The sequence below is a fragment of the Trichoderma asperellum genome, chromosome 2 (genome assembly GCF_020647865.1).
Source record: "Trichoderma asperellum chromosome 2, complete sequence".
In the NCBI taxonomy this organism is placed as follows: domain Eukaryota; kingdom Fungi; phylum Ascomycota; class Sordariomycetes; order Hypocreales; family Hypocreaceae; genus Trichoderma; species Trichoderma asperellum.
Window position 1 is genome coordinate 6608207 of NC_089416.1, and position 25737 is coordinate 6633943.

At 48.0% G+C, this 25737-nt stretch overlaps 8 protein-coding genes across 8 annotated transcripts; 1 reads left to right on the forward strand and 7 right to left on the reverse strand.

Annotated features, from left to right (window-relative positions):
• Positions 1-2254: 2254 nt before the first annotated feature.
• Positions 2255-3366, reverse strand: TrAFT101_004487 (uncharacterized protein). Its single transcript, XM_024902213.2, has 3 exons — positions 2934-3366; positions 2765-2866; positions 2255-2706 (listed from the first exon to the last, which is right to left on the reverse strand). Exons 1-3 carry the CDS (start codon positions 3247-3249, stop codon positions 2408-2410), a joined length of 717 nt encoding a protein of 238 aa, XP_024765710.2. The 5' UTR covers positions 3250-3366; the 3' UTR covers positions 2255-2407.
• A 596-nt stretch (positions 3367-3962) lies between these two features.
• Positions 3963-6311, reverse strand: TrAFT101_004488 (uncharacterized protein). The gene has a single exon (XM_066127187.1). It carries the CDS (start codon positions 5363-5365, stop codon positions 4166-4168), a length of 1200 nt encoding a protein of 399 aa, XP_065983296.1. The 5' UTR covers positions 5366-6311; the 3' UTR covers positions 3963-4165.
• Positions 6312-7299: 988 nt separating this feature from the next.
• TrAFT101_004489 (uncharacterized protein) lies at positions 7300-9973 on the reverse strand. The gene is made up of 3 exons (XM_024899038.2): positions 9453-9973; positions 8024-9359; positions 7300-7922 (listed from the first exon to the last, which is right to left on the reverse strand). Exons 1-3 carry the CDS (start codon positions 9894-9896, stop codon positions 7663-7665), a joined length of 2040 nt encoding a protein of 679 aa, XP_024765707.2. The 5' UTR covers positions 9897-9973; the 3' UTR covers positions 7300-7662.
• Positions 9974-11561: 1588 nt separating this feature from the next.
• TrAFT101_004490 (uncharacterized protein) lies at positions 11562-13119 on the reverse strand (the record flags this gene model as incomplete). Its single annotated transcript, XM_066127188.1, has 3 exons — positions 11562-12524; positions 12588-12798; positions 12866-13119. 3 exons carry the CDS (start codon positions 13117-13119, stop codon positions 11562-11564), a joined length of 1428 nt encoding a protein of 475 aa, XP_065983297.1.
• A 533-nt stretch (positions 13120-13652) lies between these two features.
• CAT1 (catalase A) lies at positions 13653-16113 on the reverse strand. The gene is made up of 2 exons (XM_066127189.1): positions 15852-16113; positions 13653-15784 (listed from the first exon to the last, which is right to left on the reverse strand). The coding sequence occupies exons 1-2, from the start codon at positions 16068-16070 to the stop codon at positions 13790-13792; spliced, it is 2214 nt and encodes a 737-aa protein (XP_065983298.1). The 5' UTR covers positions 16071-16113; the 3' UTR covers positions 13653-13789.
• Positions 16114-17222: 1109 nt separating this feature from the next.
• Positions 17223-18654, reverse strand: TrAFT101_004492 (uncharacterized protein). The gene is made up of 4 exons (XM_024904780.2): positions 18510-18654; positions 18376-18440; positions 17545-18318; positions 17223-17475 (listed from the first exon to the last, which is right to left on the reverse strand). The coding sequence occupies exons 1-4, from the start codon at positions 18637-18639 to the stop codon at positions 17413-17415; spliced, it is 1032 nt and encodes a 343-aa protein (XP_024765704.1). The 5' UTR covers positions 18640-18654; the 3' UTR covers positions 17223-17412.
• Positions 18655-20672: 2018 nt separating this feature from the next.
• Positions 20673-22067, reverse strand: TrAFT101_004493 (uncharacterized protein; the record flags this gene model as incomplete). The annotated part of the gene is made up of 1 exon (XM_024898997.2): positions 20673-22067. One exon carries the CDS (start codon positions 22065-22067, stop codon positions 20673-20675), a length of 1395 nt encoding a protein of 464 aa, XP_024765703.2.
• Positions 22068-24079: 2012 nt separating this feature from the next.
• Positions 24080-25350, forward strand: TrAFT101_004494 (uncharacterized protein; the record flags this gene model as incomplete). Its single annotated transcript, XM_024903053.2, has 3 exons — positions 24080-24327; positions 24378-24442; positions 24518-25350. The coding sequence occupies 3 exons, from the start codon at positions 24080-24082 to the stop codon at positions 25348-25350; spliced, it is 1146 nt and encodes a 381-aa protein (XP_024765702.2).
• Positions 25351-25737: the final 387 nt, after the last annotated feature.

Sequence of the window (25737 nt, forward strand, 5' to 3'; positions counted from 1 at the left end):
GGTCTTGAGGAGTACAGTGCCAGTCTCACCATATTGAATGAACACAGGTTACCATCGCCTCTGGTCACATCGATCATTTACTGCCTCGCCAAGCTTGAGATTCTTTCTGGCACTTGCTGGCGCAAGCAGCGTCCAGGGTTCAATCTTGAATTGGTGCCAGATGCATCGTGCCCATCACCGTTATGTGGATACTCCAAAAGATCCGTATAATGTGAACAAGGGTATATGGTGGTCCCATATGGGGTGGTTAATTTTCAAACCCGATCCCAATCTGCGAGGGCACGTCGAGATTTCTGATTTGCTCAAAGAAGAAGTTGTGATGTGGCAGCACAGAAACTTTCCCTTCTTGTGCCTCTTCACTAGCTATGCCCTTCCGTTCCTTATTGCCAAACTTGGATGGAATGACGGCTTGGGCGGCCTTCTCTATGCCGGCATCATCCGCGTGTTTCTTTTTCAGCAGGCAACCAATTGCGTCAACTCATTGGCACACTGGCTCGGAGACCAACCGTATGCAGATGCAACATCGCCAAGAGACCATATTTTCACTGCTCTAGTTACGTTTGGAGAAGGATACCATAACTTCCACCATGAGTTTCCCGCTGATTACCGAAATGGCATTAGGTGGTTTGACTATGACCCTACTAAATGGTGTATCTCCCTTGTAGGTATCCTTGATGCATTAATAATGTATGTTTTCAAATGCCGAAATATTGCTGACGTCTTTAGTGGGCTTGGCTGGGGCTAGCAAGTCATCTGCAGGAATTTGAAGCTAACGAGATCAACAAGGCCATCTTTCAACAGAAATGGAAGCTGGTGGAGCGACTTAAGCATCAAATTAACTGGGGCCCTTCACTAGATATTCTCCCTATTTACTCTTGGCCTGAATTTGAGGCTCTTTGTATCCACCATGGCGGCTCCAAGCACTTAATTTGTATCTCAGGGGTCATATATGATGTTGAGAAATTCATTGAGAGTCACCCAGGTGGTAAAACTCTCTTAGCTGCATATGTTGGCAAGGATGCTACTGCAAGTTTTCACGGTGGCATATATAAACGTAAGTACATGATTATGCGGCATACTAGTTTAAGTGAAACGAGCCCAGGTTTTCTATCTCTTGCATCAACAGGCTCCTTCTTAGATCAGATAGCTAATCCCCATGTGCTACAGATTCTAAAGCCGCTAGCAATTTGTTAGATAATATGCGTTTCGGAGTTGTCCGCGGAGGGGGTCAAGTGGAAGATACAAGTAAACGCTAAAGCAGACCTATATAAACACGAGATGGTGGCTGGAGTTGTGGGATACCAATCACTCGGGGGAGAAAATAAATCAAAAGCCAAAGCAGATATCACATATAAACTTATCGATGATGATGTAGTCTAGTAGAATTAAAATACAACTCTCGATTGGAGAGACAAGGTTATCCAACGGGCAGAGTCAGATGGTGAGATTTAGACCTGTCATAAATTGATTCCCGACTTGCCCGAATCTTCCATTTAAAGCAGTTGCGTTCCTAGATCCACATTCTGGAGAAATTTCTTAGTACCGTGATAGACGGTTATTAGTTGTAGTAGCCGCTACTGGCTATTTAATCGGTGATCAAGTTTTACGATCCATTCAACGTGATGACCCCTTGGAATGGGTTTGCAGCACCGCCATGAGAGCGGAAGCGTGGGGTAAAAGAATAGTGAACACCGCTTCTTCGATGTTTAAATGGTGCTGCGTCTTCCATACTTTTTCCTCTTTTGAAATGATCTATTTTTGACATGCTTACATACTATCATACCATTGTCTGCTTCTGGGCATTTTCTGACACTTGACATTCCACGGCCTGTTTCAATTCTCAACTTCCTTTCCTTGATTTGGAGGTAGAAGCTTTTGCGGCAGGTGTTGATGCAGCTGATTGTTCTGTCGTTGACGTAGTTGTTTCTGTAGAGTAGGGACGGGCTGCTGATGGCTGGACTGGGCTTTTGTTTCAACATCATCCTTAACTGTACCCCATTGTTAAGCTTTTGGAGGACTGCAGAGTCTTGTGTAGCTGCCTCTCAGAGCCAAGCGCCAGATATGGTTGAAGACGCAAAAATTCAAGCATATTTTTCCCTGAAAGAGCGGCATTTTCATAATTTGAGAACAGGTCAAACAACATTGTTCAAGATAAAGGACGTGTATGATTACATTCAAGCAGAAAGAGATGGTCATGTTTTACTAATTATGCTCTCTAGTCTGAAATAATACCGCATAACTGACGGATTGAATCTCTTATGTGAATTATATTTTATTTTTGGAGAGAGTATATTACATAGTCAACATGACTGACAAATAGCCAGTGTCCCAACATGACAGCCGCCTCCACACCATACATCATCCAAATCGATCCCCCTTGCAACGACCAGGAATTGCATGATTTCATCTACCTCACGCACCATCCCACCGCCGCTTCCACCAAAAGCTTTGCATACACCTTGTGCAGCATTCCCGGCACGCCCCCAAGCGGATCCTCCTTCGGCGTCGTTGTCACGGCATCAAACGATATCGCCTTGAGTCTAAACTCGGCCTCTTGCCGCTGCTCGTTCAATTCTGCAGTGAGAGCAAAGAAATTATCCAGATCGCGGGGTCGAAATGGGGTTTCTTTCGGAGACAGACAGCCCCGGAAGAGCAATTCCGTCGGAGACTTTTCGAGGACGAGAAAATGATTCGTGAGGACAGTTCCTATTCAAAGTAAATCATCCAGCTACGAAGCCAGTCATCAGGGTTAAAATTGACTTACCAGGCTCAAATGTGTCCCGTCCCAGCGCCTCAGGAGTCCAGACATCGGTAGCATTCTCAGGGCCCTTTGTAAACTCCATTATCCTCCTTTGTATCCTATATCCTACGCCCAATTAGTTAAGGGGAAAAAGAAAAAAAGGTCAAAAACTCTTTAATCACACAACACATACCATATCCTCCCCACATGCCTCGGGAAAACTCCTCCACCAATGCACTCCCACCTCGTTTTGCATCTTCCAACAGCTCGGGTCTCAGCTCTCCAAAGGGGACTTTTCTGACGCACGAGTCGTGAGAACTGGGCAGACTCCGGGGATTGAGCTGTTTCAATATCGGGTGCTTGAACAGCGGGTCGCTATCTGGTCCAAAGGGCTCGAATGCACATTTTCGAGTCCACAGGGCGAGTCCCCCGAATACGACAACGGGACCGCCGACGAGAGCCTGTGTGAGGCGAATGAGCCGCCGGCGAGCAGCTACAGAAACAGGCATGATAGGAGGGGGGATAGATGTATGGATGCAAATTGGTTATGAAGAGCAAAATTGAATTCCAAAGCGCAGAATGGAACCAATTGCTTCTAAAAAGGGTCCAAAGTCGGGATAAAGTAGAAACGAAATAAACCCGAGTTGACGTCGAACCATTTCGGGCCCTAGTTCGGGCCGCCGACGCTCGTTAAAGCATCATCTCGGGCCGTGCCATCGGCGCTACGCACGTCCGTGCTCCTGCATATCGCCGGGATGGCAAAGAATCGAATCAATCGCTTGTCTTGGAAAAGTGAAACGAGAAATGGCAACTGTATATGATTTGCAGCTGTGACGTCTACTGTGCGAGAAAAAGAAATAATATAGGGGCATATTCAGGTGGACAGGGGAGGGGGGAGACACTATACTGTGTATATGTTCCAAGCACAAAAAGGTTACACAAAAACAGATGGAAAACGTCATCGAGCACGATATGCAAATGGATAAGATGGCAGAGATGGCATTGCAATATATATAGCCGTGTGGGTATCTCTGTAAACAAACAATAAAACAAGCTCAGCTCATTCAATAACAAAACTGTTCCCATATCCTTTCCACATCCCAGTCCACCCAGCCAACAGGAGAATAAACAGATTAAGAATAAAACAACTCAAAGAAGACAATGACATTTGCTGCATCGCCATTCTCTCTTCCATGTCCGCCCTATGCAAGATGCCAAGACCAAAAAAAAACTCAGAGCCAAAAAGGGGGAAAAGAAACAAGAAAAGATAGGCCAGAGCCTGGAGAATGAACAATGCCAGACTCCAATTGCTGGCCTGGATATACCGAAGGAAACAAACAAAGCAAGCATTCTTGCCAACCGCCTTTTTCTAATGCGTATAAGCACATGCGCAGCAGCAACAGCATCATCATCATCATCATCAGATCATTGCATCAGCTGATGAACTTCCCGGGACGTCTTCCTTTTCTTGTCTAGTTTCAGCTTCGGAACTTCCATACCGTCTATTACCATCTTACCCTCTCTCAGCACCTTCCAATGCTTCTTCAACAGCTCTTCTCTCACGACGAGCTCAAAGCCAGCCAAGAAGCAGAAGCTAATCTCTAACCTTGCCAGTTCGACCTCGCTGACGCCGCCGACCTTGGCAATCTTGGTGTGCGGGTATGATAGATCCTCGAGCGCCTTCATGGCTACGCGCAGGCCGGCGAGGACCAGTCGATGCGCATTTCGTCTCGTTACGGGGATGGCGCGCTCTTCAACTGCCAGGCGGTGGATGTATAGCGATGTGGCGAGATAAACGGCTGTGCTCATGGGGCAGAACTGGTGTAGTCGAAGCAGATACTGGTGCACGGAAATGGGTGGTTCGTTTTTGCTGTAAAATTTGCGGGTGATGGCGCCGTGCTGGAGATTCAAGGGCTGCGAATCAGCGCCGACGACGACGTAAGGCTCTGGAGGATGTAGGTTCGGGGCTGAAGACGAAGGTGTTGATCGTTTGAGGTGGTCGTGTTTTAGGCGTACGCCGTCGATGGAATAAGCGTCCTGTTGAGCTATCAGCTGAGCTGACATGGACGCGCTGTACGCCTGGAGCTTGCTTCTGCTTACACTTGCTGCCGACGAACGGCTCTGCTTCTGCAGTTTCTGTTGCTGTTGTTGTTGCTGCTCCTCTTGTTGGCGCTTGATCCGCTGTTTCCTATTCTTCTCTTCTTGCTCTTCCAGCAGGGCCTGCGCCCGCAGTCGCGCCAGGCTCTTCTCGGAGTGCGACCGCGCAATGCTCTCCTTCTCGGCCTGCATGTTGCTCATCTGAGGGTCGGTCGGTGTTTTCGGCGGAGGAGTGGGTGGGACGTCGCCGGTGATGCGAACCAGCAGCTCGACGCTGGAGCTGAGAAGCTGCAGCGCGTCGGTAGGCTTGAGCTTGAACAGGTCATAGTCGTCGGCGCTGTTTGCGGGTGCTGAGTCTGCAGGAGGACTCTTGTTGCTGTCGATGGAAAGTCGAGGATCGGATGAAGGCACTGGCGGCGGAGGAAGGTCGCGGACGGGGCTGGGATCGAGAGAGGATGAGTCTGGCTGCTGCAGCTGTATCGCCATGGTGGCCTCGATCTGCTGCGTCTCGGTCGCAGCAGAGGACATGGCTCTTGCTGTCGTCGCAGTCGCCGCGTCTAGATGCTGTCTAGATGCTGTCTGGCCTGAATATTCTGCGTATTCTGCCGGGATCGCGAAGGTGGGCGTGCAGAGTCGTTGTCGAGATGGCAGCCGAGGTAGAGTGTGGTGTAGCCGTGGCTGCCGCGCTTGTCGCAGAACTGGGCTTGCTGTCGCGCGATCGCTTGTGTCTCCTCCTGCCGATTCTTCTTCCTCTCTTATTATTGTGTATTCTCTTCGTCTATATCGCCGTTTGTCGCAGGATACCTCGACGAAACGCAGGCGTAGATGCACCGGCTCGGTGGATTAAAAAGCGAAGCGTCGTGGCCAGTCTGGGCCTTCTCTCCCATGTTCCCGCCAAGGGTTTGATCGATCGTCCTCGTCCCTGCTGCGCCCTCTCGATCTTCTCTTCTGTCTCCTCCTTTTGTTCGCTGCTTCAAGCGTTCGGGCCCTGCGGTCGCCACTCACACGCGAGGTTCGTTTCCGCAAACGGCTTTTGTCGGGAGGCGAGTTTTGAGGTTGGAAAAAAAAATGGAATTCCTCCCGCACTCGAATCCAGTTGCCCTCGTGATCAGCCAAAGCTTCTGCCGCCAGAAAAAAAAAAAAATAGCCGTGGGGGGCCACTACAGCACCACAGTGGACCGAGCGCCCTGTAATTCTCAGGGACTCGCAACGGCTGGAGCGTGAAGACAGAAAGCACGGATGGGCAGATGGAGCAAATAATGGGCAGATGGGCAGATGCTGGCGCTGGTTGATCTGGCCGATGATTTGCTCGATGCGGCGACCCCTGGAAGCCGGCGCCTAAATTAGAAACCCCACGTGCAGCGGAGTGAGATTTGACGAGATGCTGCGGTGATGGACGCGCAACGACTAATACGCATTACGAGGCCGGATCGCTCGCTGGCGATGCGCAGAGACCAGCGACGCGTCCGCTATTGATGCTCGTGCAGTCCTTGGAAGCATCCATGGCTTCTGCTTATTTCTGCAATGTACATCGAATACGTGGACATTGCCCGTCTCTCATCAAATGGGGGCCATCCATCCATCCCACGCTTCCAGTCCATCCACCCGCCCGCTCTGCACATCACATACCCAATCCAGTGCCGGCTGTTTATTTAGCACGCTCGATCCACACCGGCGTCGTTTCTGACGGGCCCCGGATCAAGACACCGTGACTGACCCTTCACTAGGAGGACCCTTATTTTATGATTTCTGCCTGCCGTCCAGATGCCAGACCTGTTGCTTGTTCCGTCGATAGCTTGACGCCACAAGGGTCGCTCCCCACTCCGCCAGTTGTGACAGGCCGGAACCAGAGCTATAATCCAGATCGATCCATGGCAGCCGAGGACGAGATTGACGCAGTATTTACCAGAACGATGAATTGAGCTGATCCTTTCTTTGGCTCGTCTCCCCACGCCCGCTACACACCACCAATGCCGCCAATGCAAGTCCTCGATCCATGTGATTAATCATCCCTCATAGCCGTCGCCACCCATTGCAAGCAGAAACTACTTGGGATCCTTACTCATCTTGGTGGCGTCTGCCGTGAGGCGGTCTGGATTCTACACGGCAGCTGCCTTGAATCAAGGCGATTGGTCCAGCGCTGCAAATGGGCATCCCGCCCCAGAGCACGCATTAATCCAAGAGACAAGCGAAGAAGCCGATCCCCTGCAGCATTGCCTTCTCTCTCTCTCTCTCTCTCTTTTTTTTTTTTTTGCTATAGTACTATCATCATCATTCGGTGAATATGGCTTTAGCGGCATACAAGCAGTACATATACCTACACTGATCTGTTCGTGTCTCATTGGACAGCTCGTGTCCGTAAGGCGGAAGACTAGAGATGGCGGCCAATCCCGAGTGCATGCTGCAGTGAGACTCACACCGATACTGCTATAAATAAACCAAATATTGAATAACCGGTAACCGCGCATTAGTAGACAAACGAAAGACGTGGCTTTCTAGCATTCTGTGCTGAAGAATGAGGCGTGCATGGCGCATATATAAGCAATTTCTACGGTGAATTGAGATCAGAATTGCCATGTGATGGAAACGCCAGCGCTCCAATAAAACGCATAAGCAGCTGCACTTGACCAAAGAGGCCGTGATGCATTCGATTCGTTCTGACTGCAGCTGTCTTTCTTTATGCATCCATTGAGTCTAAGATGACCGACCTTCCGTAAGGTCTGTCTCTATCCGCCCAGAGCGCCGTCTACATACACACACACACACTCGCATATCGCTTAACCCCTTGCAAACAAACGAAAACAAAAAACGACCCGTATAATGAACTAACACCCTGACGCAACCTTGATATCCACCACCGCTGACTGGCCGTTTTCCACATGCGTAATGGCCTCCTTCAGCACGCCCTCTAGATCAGCCAGCTCACTCACTCTGGCAGCGAAGATGTCACCATCCGCAGCCGCCTTGGCGATGCCCGAGTAATCGGGTGCGGGATCGAACGAGATGTTAATCTCCTCGTTGGTTGCCTGGGAGCCCAGTCCTTCAGGGTGAACCAGCAGCAAAGACCGTCTAGGGGCGTTCCAACCTATGACACAAAATCGTTAGCACTCTACTCTAGCACACAGAGAGGGAGAGAAAGAAGGAAGGATAGTATTAGTATATGTGATAACGCCTTGTGTGACTTACCCTTGTTGTTGAGCACAATAGTCAGGATGGGAATGCCGTAGCGTTTTGAGATCCAGTAGACACTGCCCGGAACAGTAAAGAGATATGTGCCGTCACCAACAATCTGAACGACGAACTTGCCCTTGTTCTTGCCCCCGTTCTCTGCATCCGTGGCCAGCTTCATACCCAACGCACCGCCGCCAGACCAGCCCAGACCGCCGCCACCGCAGTTGATCCATGTGCCGGGGACCGAAGGCTGGATGTTGTCATAGACAAAGAGGGTGTTGGTCACGGCTTCAATGGCGAACAGAGTGTCTTCCGGCACGAGCTTCTTAATCGTCCGGCACAAGTAGCCAGTTCCAAACGTGCCATCAGAACGAGGCTCGGCGGCCTTGGCGATCTTGGCAAGGCGTGCCTCGTGCTCCTGCTTGCGCTTCTCGACGATTTGTGTCGTGTTCTGGGCCTGCAGCTTCTTCGCAGGCTCGCCAGTCTTGAGAGCCTCGGTCAGCTGCTCAATAGCGGTCTGGGTGTCGGCACGATAAGTTGCTTCAGACTCGATGTAGAAGACGGGCATCTGCTGCTTTAGCGGGTCAAGGTCGATGTGGAATACCCTGGCTTCTGGGTTTGGCTTGATATGGGCAGGGATCCATGGCACGTCCGCATCCAGGACGAGAATGACATCGGCATCGGGGATGGACTTTTCGCCGCCATAGTTGAGGCCGAGAGAAGCGGGGTGATCGAATGGGAAGCACATATCGCTGCCTCCACAGTCGACTACCCTCAGGTTGGGAACTGTGTCGGCGAGTTTGACCAGGGCCCCAGGGAACTCGTGGTTTCTGCCGCCATATCCGGTGAGAACGAGAGGTCGTTTGGCGCCGGCGAGGGCATCTGCTATGTTATCAACGGCGTCTTGGGGCAAGCTGCCCAGCTTTATGGGCTTCCAGTCGCTCTGTCTCAGCTGGTACGGTTCAATCTCTTGCTCCATGACTTCTCGCGCACCATACAGATATACGGGGCCTTGCGGTCCTGATTTGGCCCATTGCAGCGCACGGTTGACCAGCTGCTTGACATTCTTGCCTGTTTTGAATTCACCGGTGTAACGACAGTACTGGGCAACAATCTGCTTCTGGTCGGGAACATCCTGAATCCAGTGGATGTACTCGGTGCGAGTACCACGGTGTTCGCCTTCGAGCGTGAATGGTGATAAGCCGGCAAAGATGAGAACTGGAGCTCGGCCACATGCTGAGTTGTGAACGGCCGCTCCAAGGCCTTGTGTGCCGACGTCTACGTGGACGATGACGGCCTGAGGTTTGCCGGTTAATCGGGCATAGCCATCTGCCATGGACATGGCGACCATCTGATTAACAAGAAGCATTAGCATCCAATCCTTTGTTCTTCTCAAATTCGTTTATATGAGACTACGAATGTATAAGACGGCTAAAAGACTCACCTCGTTGGGACAAGTAATCATCTTGGGAAAATTTCCTTTCCGTTCACGAGCCCCCTTGACCATCGCCTCGATAATACTCGGGTGGTCAGATCCCAGGTTTACAAAGCAGTGAGTGACGCCGGCTTCCCACAGTGCTTCAAAAAAGGCCGATGAGGCCGTGTACATGTTTTGATAGTCTGGCTTCTCCATGGCTGCGGTTGACGCATGTCTGTGGTTAGCACTCACAAGAGCAGAGGACGCGGCTGCTCTTTTATCAACGAGACTTCGGCCCCGGGTTCTAGTTGCGGATTCGGGAACTGTTAAACTTGACGAGCGCCGAGAACTTGTGTGAAGGCGGGTGTATGTGCTGTGAGATGAAGCTACGGCGCCGGCTATCGGTGCGGTGGGGCGACTTTTCAAGAGGGCCGCCGTCAGTGACGTCCCGGAGCGATGTAGAAGAGGCATGGCGCCTAATTATTTGGATGGAGGACTTGGTGCTGAATTAGTTGTACGGAAAACCAGTAGACTCAACAAGCATCATGAATTGAAAAAAAAAAAAAGGGTGGAGTGGCAAGTGTAAACGGAATCGGGAGCTTGGTGTTCTTGAAGCCGAAGTGAGCTCCGATGAGGGGCTTGCTTTGAGGGGGTGGGTATGATGACGGTATTTGGCATCCACCTTGTCTTATTCCAAACTATCTGGGCGGCAATGTGTTCTGATTGATATGAAGCGTCGCCGGGAAAGTTACAGAGGAGCTGGTTTGAAAAGGGATGAGGTAATCTGATATAGAGCAAGACTTACCTGAGATGTGAGAGAGGAGACGGACGGATGGATGGCTGCAGGCTTTCTTAGCTCCTTGGGCGTCAGATGTCTCAAGCACTAGAGCAGCGTATGAAAAGAATGGAGTTGTTGATGAAGGAGGAATGTTCCGGCTGGTTGAATTAGATGAAATCGCCGTTTTGAATGCAGGAGGTGACGGGAGAATAGTCAAGTGATGGACGAGACACCTGCGTATCAGTATCGGCCAATGGAGGATATGCAGCAAAGGCATGGAATCGACATAACAGGAGCCAGACCAACTTGGGCAGTTATTTTGAAAACTACCCACGGACTAGGGATCCCGTTATCTAATCGCCATGCCATCTGGGACCCGCGTAAAGTCCGGTGATGCGACTGCGAAGCCGCGTGATGCCCCCGTAATCGCCAATCTGGGCAATCTGAGAGGCTGTGCCGCGACTGGCCGCGGGTCTGAAACCCCGATTGGCTCATAAGTCGACAAAGTTCCAGCACTTTAATGCCCCTCTCTCGGTAATAATGGGAGAGCCTTTGAGTTGGTAGTAACGCGGGGTAGTGGAGAAGGGAGAGACGGCTCATGCCCACCCATAAGCTGAGGAGGGGACAATCAGGCTTAGCCTGTTGGCGATTTTGATAGTTCTACGAGCCTACTGGGAAGAAGCAGCAGCAATGTTTGTATAAATACCAACATGAACCCAATACACGGCAGTCAAACTATTATACACGTGTAATATGGCCATAGCATGAGGCGTAGGTAGATGAAACAGAGCCAAACTAACTGATGATATGCTACATGCAGTGTACAACAGTCATCGAGTTACCCGCCCATAGCCGTTTCCGTTTCCGAGACAAAGAACGTACTCGGTGCCAACAGTGCCAGTAGCGCCACCGGGATACAGATCTAATATGCGGCTCAACGCCGAGATCCAACCATTAGTTAATTTCTCTTTGATAGTCAAATTCGTTTGCCATTTTATATATATACAATCAGCTCAATAGTTGCTAACCTGATACAGAAATGGTAAAATTTAAGCCATGTGCTGTCCTGTGTGTATTTCGCCATTCCAGCGTGGGCGCGCTTTACGGAATTTCAATCACCCTATAACGATGATTTGAACCCTCGTATGAGTGTATTCAAGTTTCCTCGCTGCCATTAAAAACCGGACTCAGCGATTTAATTATAAGTTATTTCATCTCATTTGATAAACTAACAATATATTTCATGACACAATATGAAAGCCGCAAATGTGTGGTATATGGTGATAACGTCAGAACTATGATGCCGATATTAAACAAGACACATTCTCCCTCTCTTCTTTATATCCCCACGACATTCCCTACTTTAAAAACTCAATGCTCTGTGGGTTCCTAAACACATTATCGGCATCATATCGACCCTTAATCTCTCGCAGCTGGGGAACCTTGTCGCCCCAATACGTCAACTGCGCAGTCGACCTATTCAAAGACACGTCAATGTATCCAGCATACGTCATGTTCGCTTCTGGAGCTGCCTGCTTGATCTTATCATGAACTCCAGAAACAAAGTCTGTAATCGTTGTTGTCAATGTTGGTACTCCAATGGCATAAGACTGGTACATCATGATTGCATTGCGATGCGGATATGCAGTTGCGTTGTACGGAGTATCTGCCATGGCACCTCCTTCAGAGTTGAAAATGATAAACCAAAGTAGTGTTCCTGGATCTGTGTCTCCCGCATAATCGAATATCGTGTCGATAGACTCTTTGCTCATCTTGTCGCCTCTTTTGAATGCCAACGACTTGCTAGCGAAAGGTGTTGCGAGATCGCTTAGATACAGCGCTGTCGTCTCTCCAATATGAGCCAGGCTTCCCAGCCAATCTTGGATAGTGAAATTAACAGCCCCTCCGCCAGGAATCTTTTCGGAAATTCCTGTTTGGTCAAATTCCTCTTTGGTGCCATAGAAAGTGCCAGTAATGAGAGCTCCAAGAGGTTCGGCGATGAACAATGTCGAGAAACGGCGGTCGAGGTTAGGATCGTACACCAAGTCTTGCCACTGTTCGAATACAGGTGCCATGTCCTTTTGCTGACCGAAGCTGAAGCTGTAGGTGTATTCAACGACACTCCCTGGCTCAGGATGGGTTTTGAATACGAATTCGGTGACGATACCGAAGCTGGCCCCGGCTCCTCGAACGGCCCAAAACAAGTCTGAATAGTCGTTTTCGTTTGCTCGTACAATAGTTCCATTGGCAGTTACGATTTCAACTTCGATGATATGGTCCAGTGCAGAACCCCACATTCTTGAGCTGGGGCCCAGTCCTCCCTATACCAGATGTTAAAATCTGCGTAGACCAACCTCACAAGCATGCAAACGTCATGTACTTACCACAGTTGCATGTCCTCCAACTCCAACTCCGGGACATGTGCCGTGTGCAATGGCCCTACCACCGTTCTGATGCAGCTGCTTGTCAAGATTATCTAGTCTGTAGCCCGATCCAACACTTGCGTGCCAAGTATCGTTGTTCATCTGAAAATCTTGCAAGTTCACCAAGTCGATCATCATGCCGTTGCTTTCTCCTGCACTCTGAGCAAAATTTCTGCAATTCATCATTAAAAATGATTATTCCTTTTTTCACAATCACCGATTCCCCCTTAGCTTCTTACCCGTACGAGTGACCGCCAGATCTCGCTTGGACTTTATAGTCATTGTCGCTGGCGCATTTCACCGCTTGAGAAACTTCGGAAGCGTTGTTGGGCCGAATGATGATTTGAGGATATTGAGAAAGAGCGAGATTGTACAATTTATTCCACGACTGATCCAAATCACTCTGCGGTAGATGGTAGCAATCTAAGCGACCGTTGCAGATAGCACTCACGCATGTTTCGATGGAACTGAGCGTGGAATTGGAGGAACCCATTATGGAAATCGCTTCTTTACAACTTCATCGATCTAAAGATTGATGTATCATTTCGATATGAGCAGCCCTGTGCTCCATATATATACCCTACTTTACGAAACAAGAGATTAGCCATTTTTGCGAATAACATGAGTATCCCTGGAGCTACTATGCTCTAAACAGTAGGTACAAGTCGGGTGCAATCTTTCACATGCTGTGATACACAACTCAACTGTGGATTTTCTTCTTCCGAGGGGTCACAATTGCGAGCTTGCTCTCTGTACTACCCTAGGCTGCTACGCTGAGAACCAGATTCCCCCCTGTTTAGGCAAATAGAGATGACGAAGTATTGAGTTGGCTGTTTTCCCGAATATATTGGTTCTCAAAGCTGTCTCCTATTTGACAGTTGGTTGGTTGCCGCATACATGTATGGAGGCCACCTGCCTTTGTGGTGGTAGCTGGCTAGCTATACGAGCGTTGATTGGGTAGAGTATCGTCTCATAATTCATGCCTAATGTCACCATGCAGGGGATGGCATGAAAGCCGGTGTACTTAAAACTTGCAAGATCAGCAACAACCTTACGATTCTTGTGCTATCCTTGTTTAAACATAATCGATCCTTTCATATAGACCTGCATAGCTATGAAGCACAGGGAGTGTCTTATCTGCTTAATAATTGTGATAAGTTCGACTAATATGCCACCATAGTATTAAGACCATCAAGCTCACGCTCCCAGCAGCGATGGTTGCCAATCGCATAGGCAAACTTATCCAAAAACCCTTTGGCACCCCTAACCGCAGACATCACCTCTCCAAAGCCTTCCGGTTTTGCACTCTTTAGTGTAACTACACCATAGCTCTCCACAGCTTCATGGTTGCTTGACGTAACAATATGTTCGGGTAGCTGGAGTGCCTTTTCAACCAACAAGACGCCCTCCCCAGTGGCTCCGATAGGCTTGAGATGGCCAAACGCCTCACGGATGTAATGTAGTGCTCGCCCATTTTTGGAAAGCGTCTCAATCGCTTGCTTTCCGCCAGGCACAAAGATAGCGTCAAACATTGTGCTACGCTGGCCTTCAAGATGATGATCTGCGATGATGCCTTTTCCATCTTTGCTCTCTCCATCGGCAAAGGTGCGGGACCGGTGTGTACTGATTACTAGAGGAATCGCCTGCGCTCCTTGAGCCGCTCCATACATGGCGTTGAAAGCAATCGGATCGTAACCGTCAGCGATGATGATGCCGATTCGTCTCGATGCAATCATCGGTGTTTCTGGAAGATATTCCAACTGGCTCAGACCTTTGGCCTTCTTTCCATGATTTGGCTGGCCTTTATTATCTGGAACAGCCCCTCCGACCATTTCCCCAACAGATTGGGCGAGGCCAATGTCAATGTCGGTGAGTCGTTTCACAAGTCGCTCATACACGATTGGCTCATCGCAGTGATCAAGTTCAAACGAGAATGCAGCCATGAGATGAGATTTTTCGATTTGAGAAAGCGAGTTGAAGAAAAGCTGCGCCTGAGAGAAATGCTCCTTGAATTTGGCGCTCTTTGCTCGTTCCTTGATGCCGATAACCTTTTCGGGGAAGTCGACATATCCGCCCTCCTCCTTGGTTGCTGGCGGCTGAGCTTCAAATCTGTTGGGCCAGTAGTTGACTTTGCCCTTTGAGATGGTATGTCTCATTGCGCCATCGCGATTGAAGTTCATCACTGGACAAACCGGCTTGTTAATGGGCAATTCCTGCCAGTTGACGCCCAGCCGGCTCAGCTGAGTATCGAAATACGAAAAGTTTCGGCCTTGCAAAAGAGGATCGTCCGAGAAGCCGATTCCTGGTACGACGTGACCGGTACAAAATGCTACCTGCTCTGTCTGGGTAAAAAACTCATCCACATTCTTGTTCAGCTCGAGCTCGCCAATGTATCGAATTGGTACAAGGTCTTCAGGCCAAAGTTTTGTGGCATCGAGAATATCAAAGTCAAAGTCGTCTTCGTTTGACTCATCAATTACTTGTATGCCAAACTTCCATTTCGGATATACTCCGTTGTCGATGGCCTCCATGAGATCCTTACGGTGGAAATCGGGGTCTTGGCCAGCAAGCTTCAACGCTTCGTCCCACACCAGAGAGTGCACTCCAAGCTCTGGCTTGAAGTGGAATTTCACAAACGAGCGTTCACCAGCGGCATTGGTAAGTGTAAACGTGTTTACTCCAAACCCTTGCATCATTCGGTATGAGCGAGGTATGGCGCGGTCGGACATGGTCCACATAAACATATGGGTGGCTTCAGAGTGCATCTGAACAAAGTCCCAGAAATTGTTGTGAGCCGACTGCGCTTGAGGAACTTCGTTGTGAGGCTCGGGCTTCCCAGCATGGATAAGGTCGGGGAACTTGATGGCGTCCTGGATGAAGAAGACGGGAATGTTGTTCCCTACAATATCCCAGTTGCCCTCTTGAGTGTAGAATTTGACGGCAAAGCCGCGCACATCGCGAACGGTATCAGCAGAGCCACGACTTCCCAAAACAGTCGAGAAGCGAACAAACACAGGCGTCTCGCGTGAAGTATCGGTTAAAACGTTTGCATGAGTAACGTCCTCGGCAGATTCGAATAAGCGGAATGTTCCAAACGCTCCGGTGCCTCGGGCGTGGACAACTCGCTCTGGAATACGCTCATGGTCGAACCGATGGATCTAATATGTTTTTTGTTCTTTAGTCTTCTATACTGAAAAGCCTCTGCATCGTCACTCTACGACGTACTTTTTCACGCCCGAAAGGATCTTCTAACAGCGAGGGACCTATTTGATCCTTGCTATTGATCCGAAGCCAGTCATCTGTGTTGGTCTGCTTAGTACCAAAATCAGATGTAATTCTGCTGTTCTTGGTCGGCTCAACGGTGTGAGCGGCCAACTGGTCTGTTTTTGCTCCCTTTTGGCCCATGACTGCTTGTTTCACGGCAGATGGAATGATGTTTGACATGGTTTCGTCGTCAAAATTGACCAGTTCTTCGCTGTGGCCTGCGCTTCAAAGGACATCAATCTACATTTTATACGCATGATTTATCTCGTATCTCATTGTGAAATCATGATAGGTGGCGACATATTATAATCGGCCGTCACTCATACATCACTAGACAAATGTTGATTGCGATGTAAGCTTTCATGATATTACATTGACGTCAACTTGATTGGATGGCACGGCTAATCATCTTCCCTTTAAAGAAGAGGCCCCGCTAATTCGAAAGAAAAGCGCCTGTAAGCTATCATAGAATATTAAACTCTTATTCTAACTTATTGTCATACACTGCGCAATCTGTTAAACTAGGATTGAAACAACGGCTCATGATGTAATCGAACTGCGCACAGTGCCAAGTCAAGGGAGCTCTGTATATAGCTCGTGAAATATGCTAGGACGCACAGTAAGACCGATTCTACTCTAGACTTGTGCTACCCAATCATGACGGGGAAAACATATGTCTTATATATTCTCACCTCTGAAGAGTAGTCAAATCGTCGCATGTGGCGCCCCCATGGCGGACATTATACTCCTCCCGGCTTGTGTTGCACATCTAAATGAACGGGGCCATTGTACACTCTCCAGCTGTGTGAAGAAGATTAGGACTAAATCTCATACGTGAGACCCATATGGATCCCTAATTGACCTAGGGAGCAAAATATCCGCCCTTCTCCCGTTAATACTACACAGGCCCCTCGGATATTGCCAGGAGAGGAAAAAGAACAAAAATAGAAGCTTCATTCGCTGCCAGATTGCGGGTACCAGGGTCGTCTCGCCCACAATTCCTCAATCCGGCATAACGTCTTTCGGAAGTCGGAACGAAACAGGGTGGCATCGCAGTTGGCGACCTCTTTTATGCATCCGGCAATGATATCTCGTAGCTGACATGTATTACGGGCCTGCGGCGTCTCTGAGATAGGGTTACGAATAAACAACGATCAATAGTCGCGACGAACGCATTGCTATTTGATCATACGAGATCTGAAGCTGGGGCCGGGTTGGCCGCCTACCTAGGGGACGCAAGGTACATGTAGCAACTCCGCGCCCAATGTTACTCTGTAAAAAGCTGAAAAGAGTTGAAAGTCAAGGCTTAGCCATGCCTAAGTTATTTCAAAGGCCAAGTGATAAGCCCAAATCTCTTTCTAACGATGTCTATCTGCAGCGTGGCTCGATCATTGATCCGAAGCTAGGTATCTTCTATAGTACTAATGCACACACACATAAAAAAAAGAAGAAAAAAAAACACCTTGCTCTAAATTATACCTAACCATGCAGTCGTTCTCTATATTTGCCGATAATGTAGTTTCTAGATTTCTTCATATGAAGGCGGCGGATCCATCACCACCATGTCGAACCGAGACGAAGTATGCTGCGTATTATTAGTCCCTTGTGCCTAATGGCTATTCAATATTCATGGCATGCATTTGATAAGACGTACAAAAATGCTGCCCTGGGGCCCTACTGATATACCAACACTTATTTCAGCCGTATGCTTTATCTGCATTAGACATGATTCGAATGTTGGTCTCAGGCTGAGCATAGAAAGGCGCCCCCAGGTGCTTGTATCGAGCTCTAGTATTTCCGAATCGATTGGAATGAGAGTGGGTAATTTGACTCCCGATGCATCTTGATCGACTCGTTGCGCAGTTGACCCGGCAGCTGCGATGGTGGAAGTCTTGAAGTTGATATTGATGCTCCGAACAAATATTTTCCCGATCGCTTCGGATGGGCTGTGGACGTTGAATCGGATGGGATTCGCTTGCCCTCGGACAAAAACTGGTGGCTGAGGATGCACGACTTGGACGTGTATAGATGGCGTGTATGCTGGTAGACCATCAGGCCGAGGTTGCAGACGCTCTGTGTAATCCTTCTGTCGTAGTGTTATCGGCAGGCTGGCGATAGATGATGATGCTGGTGAGGTAGTAGATGAACAATTGCTGCTGAGTTGTAACGCCTTTGCGACTCTCTTTTTATTGGATAGGCCGCCAAATATATGCCTGTCCACGGCTGCAGTGATGTAGTATTCCACCCTTATCCTAGAATTCCCTTCATGCACATTCGTTGATGGAGGGAATTGGCATGGATGAGGATGCTTAGAGCAATTTATATGAGATGGAAATCGGAAGTTGAAAGGCATAAAAAGAACGTCATCATCCGGGTTGTTTTTGCCCGACCTATTTTCGTAATTCAGTTGTTTCGTTTCTTCGAATAGCTTTGGCAATGTAAGTTAAAGTGAGACTGTGAGACTTGATGGCGGTTCGGTTCATACCGTATAAACTGCGTTGTCTATTTTAGGGCCAGCAACTTGAGGAGGTACCGAAATCATTAATCGTCCTGAATGTAATTTCATTTTGTCAGCTTCAGCTGTAAAATAAAAAATTTGACTTGATAGGTATATCTCACCTCCAATCGTAGCTGTGCATTGAGGCTGCTTCTGGCTCGCAATACCTGATATTATCAACGTTCCTTGAATGTCATCTCCCGGCCTAATAGCCGTATCGTCCGCACGGTTGATATTCAATAGTAATTTCATTCTTAGAAATATGAGTTTGGCAGTTGGTATATGTTGAAGTTTGGAAGAGGTAGCTCAAATGAAGTGTTGAAAGCAATATATTTGATTGGAGAGAAGCTTCAAACATTGCGTCATCGCGCATTAATTAATTAAAATTCTTCGTTTCATGCCCAATGATCGTCGGAGCCTGATTATCTAACTCGCTGAGGTTTACCGCTGTCAATGCTCTCGCCGAGAATTGCCAAAGATGGTCTAGTTATTATTCAGCGCCCCCACAGCGCGATGACATCGTGAGAGATGAGTTTGCCTATTCGGTGAACTAACTCCCTGCCATTGAAAGGAGCACATGATCATGGCGATAGCAACGGATCTTATCTAACCCTTCCGTGAAAATACCGGAGAAGCAGTGCTCGCTGGCACAAATAGCGAGATTGCATCTCATCACCAGTAGTTCTCATCACCGGCTAACTACCGGCTCGATGACGGAAACAGGTGGGTCAAACGAGATAGGCATAGTATCTGGTCGCCTGATCTTTTCGACGTCGCTTAATTACTGACATCATTTTGTCAAGATCTCCGTGTGCTTTGAGTCTATCACATTTGTCTTATGCTATTCTAGATCGTGGTAAATTGATCACTCAGGCCGTTTAGAACAAGGGGTCATGTTATAACAACTGTACTGGAAACATTACAAGGAATATACGGGTGGTATGATGAAGTATTGAAAGGATAGAGGATACGGCGGCCAATGATTTGGAGTGGATAGGTCCATCATTCCCACTCTGATTCCCACTCTGCTTCTGGTATTTTAACACCAGCGGATATTCTATATAATAAGAACCTTGAAGTTATCCTTAGTATGCGGAACTGAGATACAGGCAGAAATATCTAGTGCAAGAGTTGCTTGATCATCTACTAGAAGTTGCCTGTAGTAATTATTAACATTAAAACACCCCTATCTGTGGTGTTATGAGCAGCTAATCTATGCCGAGAATTCTATGCTCACCTAGACCGCAGCGTATTGTTACATATACTGCTGGTAACAGAACCAAGCCTAAATGTACAGGGCTTGAAAAGTGTAATTACAATACGAAAGCCAGGAAGGAGTGCTACAGAATGGGGCAAACCCCCCCCCCCCCCCCCCCCCCCCCCCCCCCCCCCCCCCCAATCCCGGACGCCTTCTCGCCTACCTTCGACGAAACTTCTCTATCTCTGCTGGGAAAAGCCCTGGATGATATGACCAACAATCAAAGTCTAGCCCATTTTCATAGATAAATTTTCCGCAGTTCCGATAGTTTGTAAGCTCCATCCACATCTGGGAACTAAAATAGATCTAGTAAAGTTTTCCAACATGGCGAAGCGAAGCATTTAGCCCAGGATAAAGTTGCGCCAATGAGGGGCTCGCACATCTCTATAAATGGAATTGGCCGATTCAACTCGACTTATTGCAATCTGTTGAGGAGCATAAATTCGAAGCATGGAACGCACGCATTATGGGCTACGTGGCACTCTTTCTGCTAGGACAGCTGTGGAAGGCAAGAAGCAAGAGGAAGCGAAGAGGCATGCAGAGAAATTCCGCAAGGAACTTATACGAATATAAAGGATTCAAATTGAAGATTAAAAAATAATTCCATAGATTAATTAGATAACAAGAGTAACGAGGCTATGATCGCAAGATTTTCCCTCTTGTGCACCGCCAGCAGATCGAAGCATACTGATATTAAATGGTGACAGGAGGAGCCTGAGAAAAAGAATGAATGTTGACAGCAGAAGCCCGACAAATGTTCTTTTTTTTTTTTCCAAATATAAAATCCAGGTAAACCAAATGTAAAATAGCAAAACCCTAGCACAGAAATTAGCACCTTGTCTCTTCCACGCATTGATTGCAAACCGATGGCAAGACTAATACAGCGGTCTCAATATCGACCTCAATCACTCTGCAGAGGGACCACTTACAAATATTAAGGGCTAGAGCCCGTCAAATAACCCCTGTACTCCAATATTATCCTCGCTTGCCGGATGCCACTGTTTGTTTGCATCGGTACTCGTACGTCTTACGTGCACCACATTTGAACTTGCACGGTAGTAAGCTTGTCCAGAAGGCCAAAGTCCAGGCCCTCTTGCTTGAATGCCACGACAATCATGTCAAAGTTTTCCTCCAAGTGTTCGACAGTCCAGTTAGCCTCATCTAGTCGAGGAATTTGAGGCACAGCCTCTTGGCTCACGAGCGGATCAGCGAAAGAGACGCTGACTTTCTCGGACTTGGCGAGAGATTTGGCCAGTTCAAGACCAGGCGAATTAACAAGGTGAGACTGGCCGCGTTTGAAGCCCATGCCGACTACCAGAACACGGGGCAGGCCATCGCCAGTCCGCTTGGAGTAAAGTTCATCGATGACACGCTCTCCGATTTCCGCGGGGCGAGCATACATTTTCTCCGAAGCAGCCTGGAGGAGGGGAAAGGCGCTGTTGGACAGCAAGTAGTATGGGTTGACTGGGATGCAGTGTCCACCAACTCCAAGTCCGGGCGAGTAGGGCATGTAGCCAAACGGCTTAGAAGAAGCGGCATTGCACACTTCGTAAGGGTCAATGCCGATGGGGATACAGGCATTAGCCATCTCGTTGGCGTAGGCAATGCACATCATCCGCTGGCAATTCTCGTAGAGCTTGGTCATTTCGGCCACTTCCGGCTTGGAGACAGTGACGACCTTGTTAAAGGCGGCGGAGTAAAGCTTTGAAATCGAGCACAGCGAGCCGGGAACCACATCATCGAGACCAGAAATAATCTTGGGAATATCATAGGCTGGTGGATCAACGCGGCCAGGGTCAACACGTTCTGGCGACATTCCAGCAAAGAGGCCCTTTCTTTTGGCGAGGGGTCCGAGAAGCTCTCTAGTCATGCCAACAGCGACTGAGCTTTCAATGACGACAGTAGACCCTGGGGCTGCCTGCTTCTCCACAGTAGCGAGGGCACTTTGAAGGTAAGACGTGTCGACAGTCTTGTCCGACTGGAGGAGTGTAGGGACAGAAATGAGAAAATGCGAGGCCTCACTGAGATCTTCCGCCTTTGTTGTGATGCGGACTTTGTTGTTTCCAGAATATTTAGCACAGAGGTCTTTGACACGAGTCTCCGAGACGTCGTATCCAAGCACGTTAAAGCAGCGAGAAAAAACATCAGTGAGATGCTCGCCAACATAGCCAACGCCAATAACTGCGACAAGAGGCTCCGGTTCACCATTGAGATCCGAATCGTATTTGACAGCTTCGATCGAACAGCCGGTTTCGATGGATCCAGGGTATGTGCCTGCGTCAGAAGTGGTTTCTCCGGCTGGAGAAATATCGTAGATATAATCCCAGGTTTTTATTTGCTCATCCTCCTCCGGGTTAGGGGTCAGATCGCGACTGGCGACCTCTGGGGCCGGCAGTTCCTCTGTAGCACCCATATATACCATATTCGGCGAGTGTAAGACTTGGCAAGATACTCGGCGAAAGATTGAATGAGAAACTGAACCTGGAAGAGACTGATAGCAAGTTGACCAATTCTACAGAGTTAGGTACTAGCAGAGTTGAGAAGAGGCCAGAGAAAGGAAGATAAAGGATCAGCAATGGCGGGAAAAGGAGATAGACTTTTGGAATAGTACTTAAATTAAACATCTACGTCTCATGAATACCGCCGCGGTAGTAGCCGAGAAAGTAAAAGAAGGTATAGAACACGAAGGAGCGCTAAAATTTGGCTTCGGAGCTTGGTATTCTCCCACAGCAAAGGTAATTATTATTTGTTGTAAGTCTAAAAATCATGGTTTACTGCGGCCGTGGTACTTGAGAGGTATACCAAGTTCGACAGCCGAATAGTTACTCGGCAATGTATTCATCGACATTTTATATCTTTTAGAATGCTGTGACTGGATTGTCGGATTTGGCGAATGAGATGTTTCATACAGAATTGTCAAGAGTATGCTCGGATCTGACGAAGACCAGCCAATAACAATGAATAATTTCATTCACCAAGAAATGCACAAACGGCTGTGTAATCTACCATCGCCGTCTTCTTTCTAGGGCTAATGGCAAGTAGACGTTGAAATCGATCTACCTAGGATCTTCTGACACCCCTACGACTCTGCTGAAGTCAACTCTGTTGAGCCACTGTCACACTATAAATCTCCAATACGATATGGGAATTGCACAATCTCCCCGTAGCTACCAAAGGTTGGAATGGTATCACGCATACGGAGTACATGTGCCGGCTTTACGCCACGTCAAGTTTAATCGAAGAAAGTTCCACATATGTGGACTATAGATCTCGGTTGGTCCCGCAAATGGAGCAGAAACTTTGAAAGTTATCAAGGCAAATGTTAAGCCCTGGAGCCCTGGGAGGCGTGTAAGAAAAGAAACTGCCGAGGTCGGATATCTTGCTTTGTTTAGTCTGTAATTGGGCTACGCGAGACTGTCAGGAACAAGAGGGCTGTGAGATAATCTGCGTTACCGTAAAACTTCCTATACTTGGAAGTGAGACATTGAGACGTCAATGCTACGGCTATTGATGCAGTGAGATGGCCTCGGTAATCTCATAATTATACTCCCAACATTAACTGGAAAAGAAAGAAAAGGGGGCGTCCGAAGGATCCCTCGTATAACTCAACGGAGAGCTTTTTAGAGAGACTCCCAGACATAGGGGTGAAAGGATACCGTGTTCATACTTTCTTCTAACACTATACTGTGAATACGTATTGACTACGCAATATAAGCCAAGAATAAGGCAACTCATGTCCCAACATTCATCTATTTTTAGCCAGGGGAATCTTTTTCTTTTTCTCCTTGTTTTTTAGAACTAATGCTGTAACGTAAGCCAACGCATAATACGAATGATGATCTTATACCACTAATTGGCTATCTTATACGCCGTGCCAAACCATTCCTTTTCTCCATCTGTGCTCCGGTACACTGCAGAGTCCATATTGGCATAGGTAGTAGTCAGCTGCCACTAGGTAAAAGCACGGAATTTGGCAAGTAATTGATTCGATGGGAGTGCTTAATGGGCAGTAGTTGATGGTGTGATGTTGCAGCTTTTTAACGCATGTCTCTGTAGCTAGTGTAGGCAACTATCGCGAGATGGTGTAGTAGAGAGGGATTTTCGTCAGATAACTTTCAGGCCGCTTCGATTTGCTATCCACTCGCAATTTTCTCTGGCGCTCCAAACCCACAGCACAATTCGTTTTTAAGTGAGCTTAGAGTTGCGTTTCCAACAGGTACATTGCCAGGCTCCATCGATGTATCTTTCATAGTGGCTATTAAACATCGTGGATATTTTTAACATCAGCCCACATGGTCAAAGTTTGCGGTTAATGGTAGGATAAAAGAAATACACCACATATTCTAACTTCCATTTATATTTCACCTCTTTTGGTATCAACTCGGTTCTCCCCTTTCTTCCTGAAGTGACACCGGTGAAGACGATATTAAAATCATGAAGTTCACTGCTACTGTTACGGCGGTGATCGCCTTCATATTCTCTGAGGCTGTCTATGCTGCTCCTGGAAAGTCCGACAGTGCTTTCGGGCATCTTCTAGAAGCCCGCGATAAGCGTTGCGGCTCTGGCATTGGCAGCTGTGACGAAGGCGAATGCTGTTCAGAGTCTGGCTACTGTGGGACTTCTACAGAGTATTGCGCAGGATCGCAATGCCAGCTCGACTATAGCGACTCCTGCGACACACAGTAAGTAGCAACTTGACATGGAATATATGGGACTAACAAACGCGATTTAGAACCAGCCCTCCAGGACAAAGCACCGAAAGTGTCTCTCGAACACGCGTTGGCGATGTCCCATATGGTCAGTCACCATGCTATTATTTTATTCCGGATTTATAGATCACCAAACTTCAAGACAAAGCTAATCGGATCTTAGCTTCTACAATAACTCAATGCAACAGCCCGGGTCATGTTGCTTTGACATTTGATGACGGACCCTACGATTATACAGATAAGCTCCTTGACATTCTTGAAGAGCATAATGTTAAAGCAACCTTTTTCATTGCGGGGAATAACAGAGGTAAGGGTCGTATAGACGACGAATCAACAGACTGGCCCCCCATCATTCGACGTATGCATGATGCTGGGCACCAACTCGCAAGCCACACCTGGACACATCGCAATCTTAACGAGATTTCCAAGGAAGTTCGAGAAACAGAAATGATCTACAATGAAATGGCGTTCCGCAATCTCCTTGGGGTTATACCAACTTATATGCGTCCGCCGTTTCTAGAGTGTAGTGCGAAATCGGGGTGCATTGACACAATGGACAAGCTTGGCTATCACATTATCAGCACTAACCTTGACACCAAGGATTATGAAAACGATGATGCTTCGTTGATTCAAGTCTCCAAGAATCGCTTCTCCTCTATGCAATTGACAGATGAAACTGATCATGACTATATCGTCCTCGCACATGATGTCCACTATCAGACAGTTGTGAACCTTACCGAGTATATGATCGAGGTCAGTAAAGGCCGAGGATACAAGCTTGTGACTGTTGGTGAATGCCTTGGCGACCCATCTCAGAATTGGTATCGCTCTGCGCCGTCTAAACGCGATACTGATTCGATAGTTGGGCCGAGGGACGACACCAAAGGTGAGGATGAGCCTGCTATCTCAGAAGATCAAAGATGTGGTAGCAAATTTGGTGCAACTTGCAAAGGCTCCATATATGGCAAATGCTGCTCATACTATGGCTATTGGTAAGAAATATTAATACCTCTTGATTACATTACAAGTTGCGTGTTTGTACTCTTTTGCCTTTCCACACGTTCAGCCCCCCACTCTTGGTACTAATACATATGCTCCTGTTGATATATGTCTTACTGACAAATCTGAAACTATAGCGGCAATAGTATAAAACACTGCGGAACTGGGTGTGATTCTAGATATGGAGATTGCGCCGTCCAGATGAGACCCAGAGCAAATCTCGCTATTTTTAACACGACGAATGGCCTTTGCGGGGATCAGTTCTCAGCTACGTGTAAGAACTACAAAAACAAAACTTGCTGCTCCAAGTTTGGTTTCTGGTGAGTATATGACTGAGCTGATGATGATGGTTTCTCACTGACTTATAACCATCTAGTGGCAATT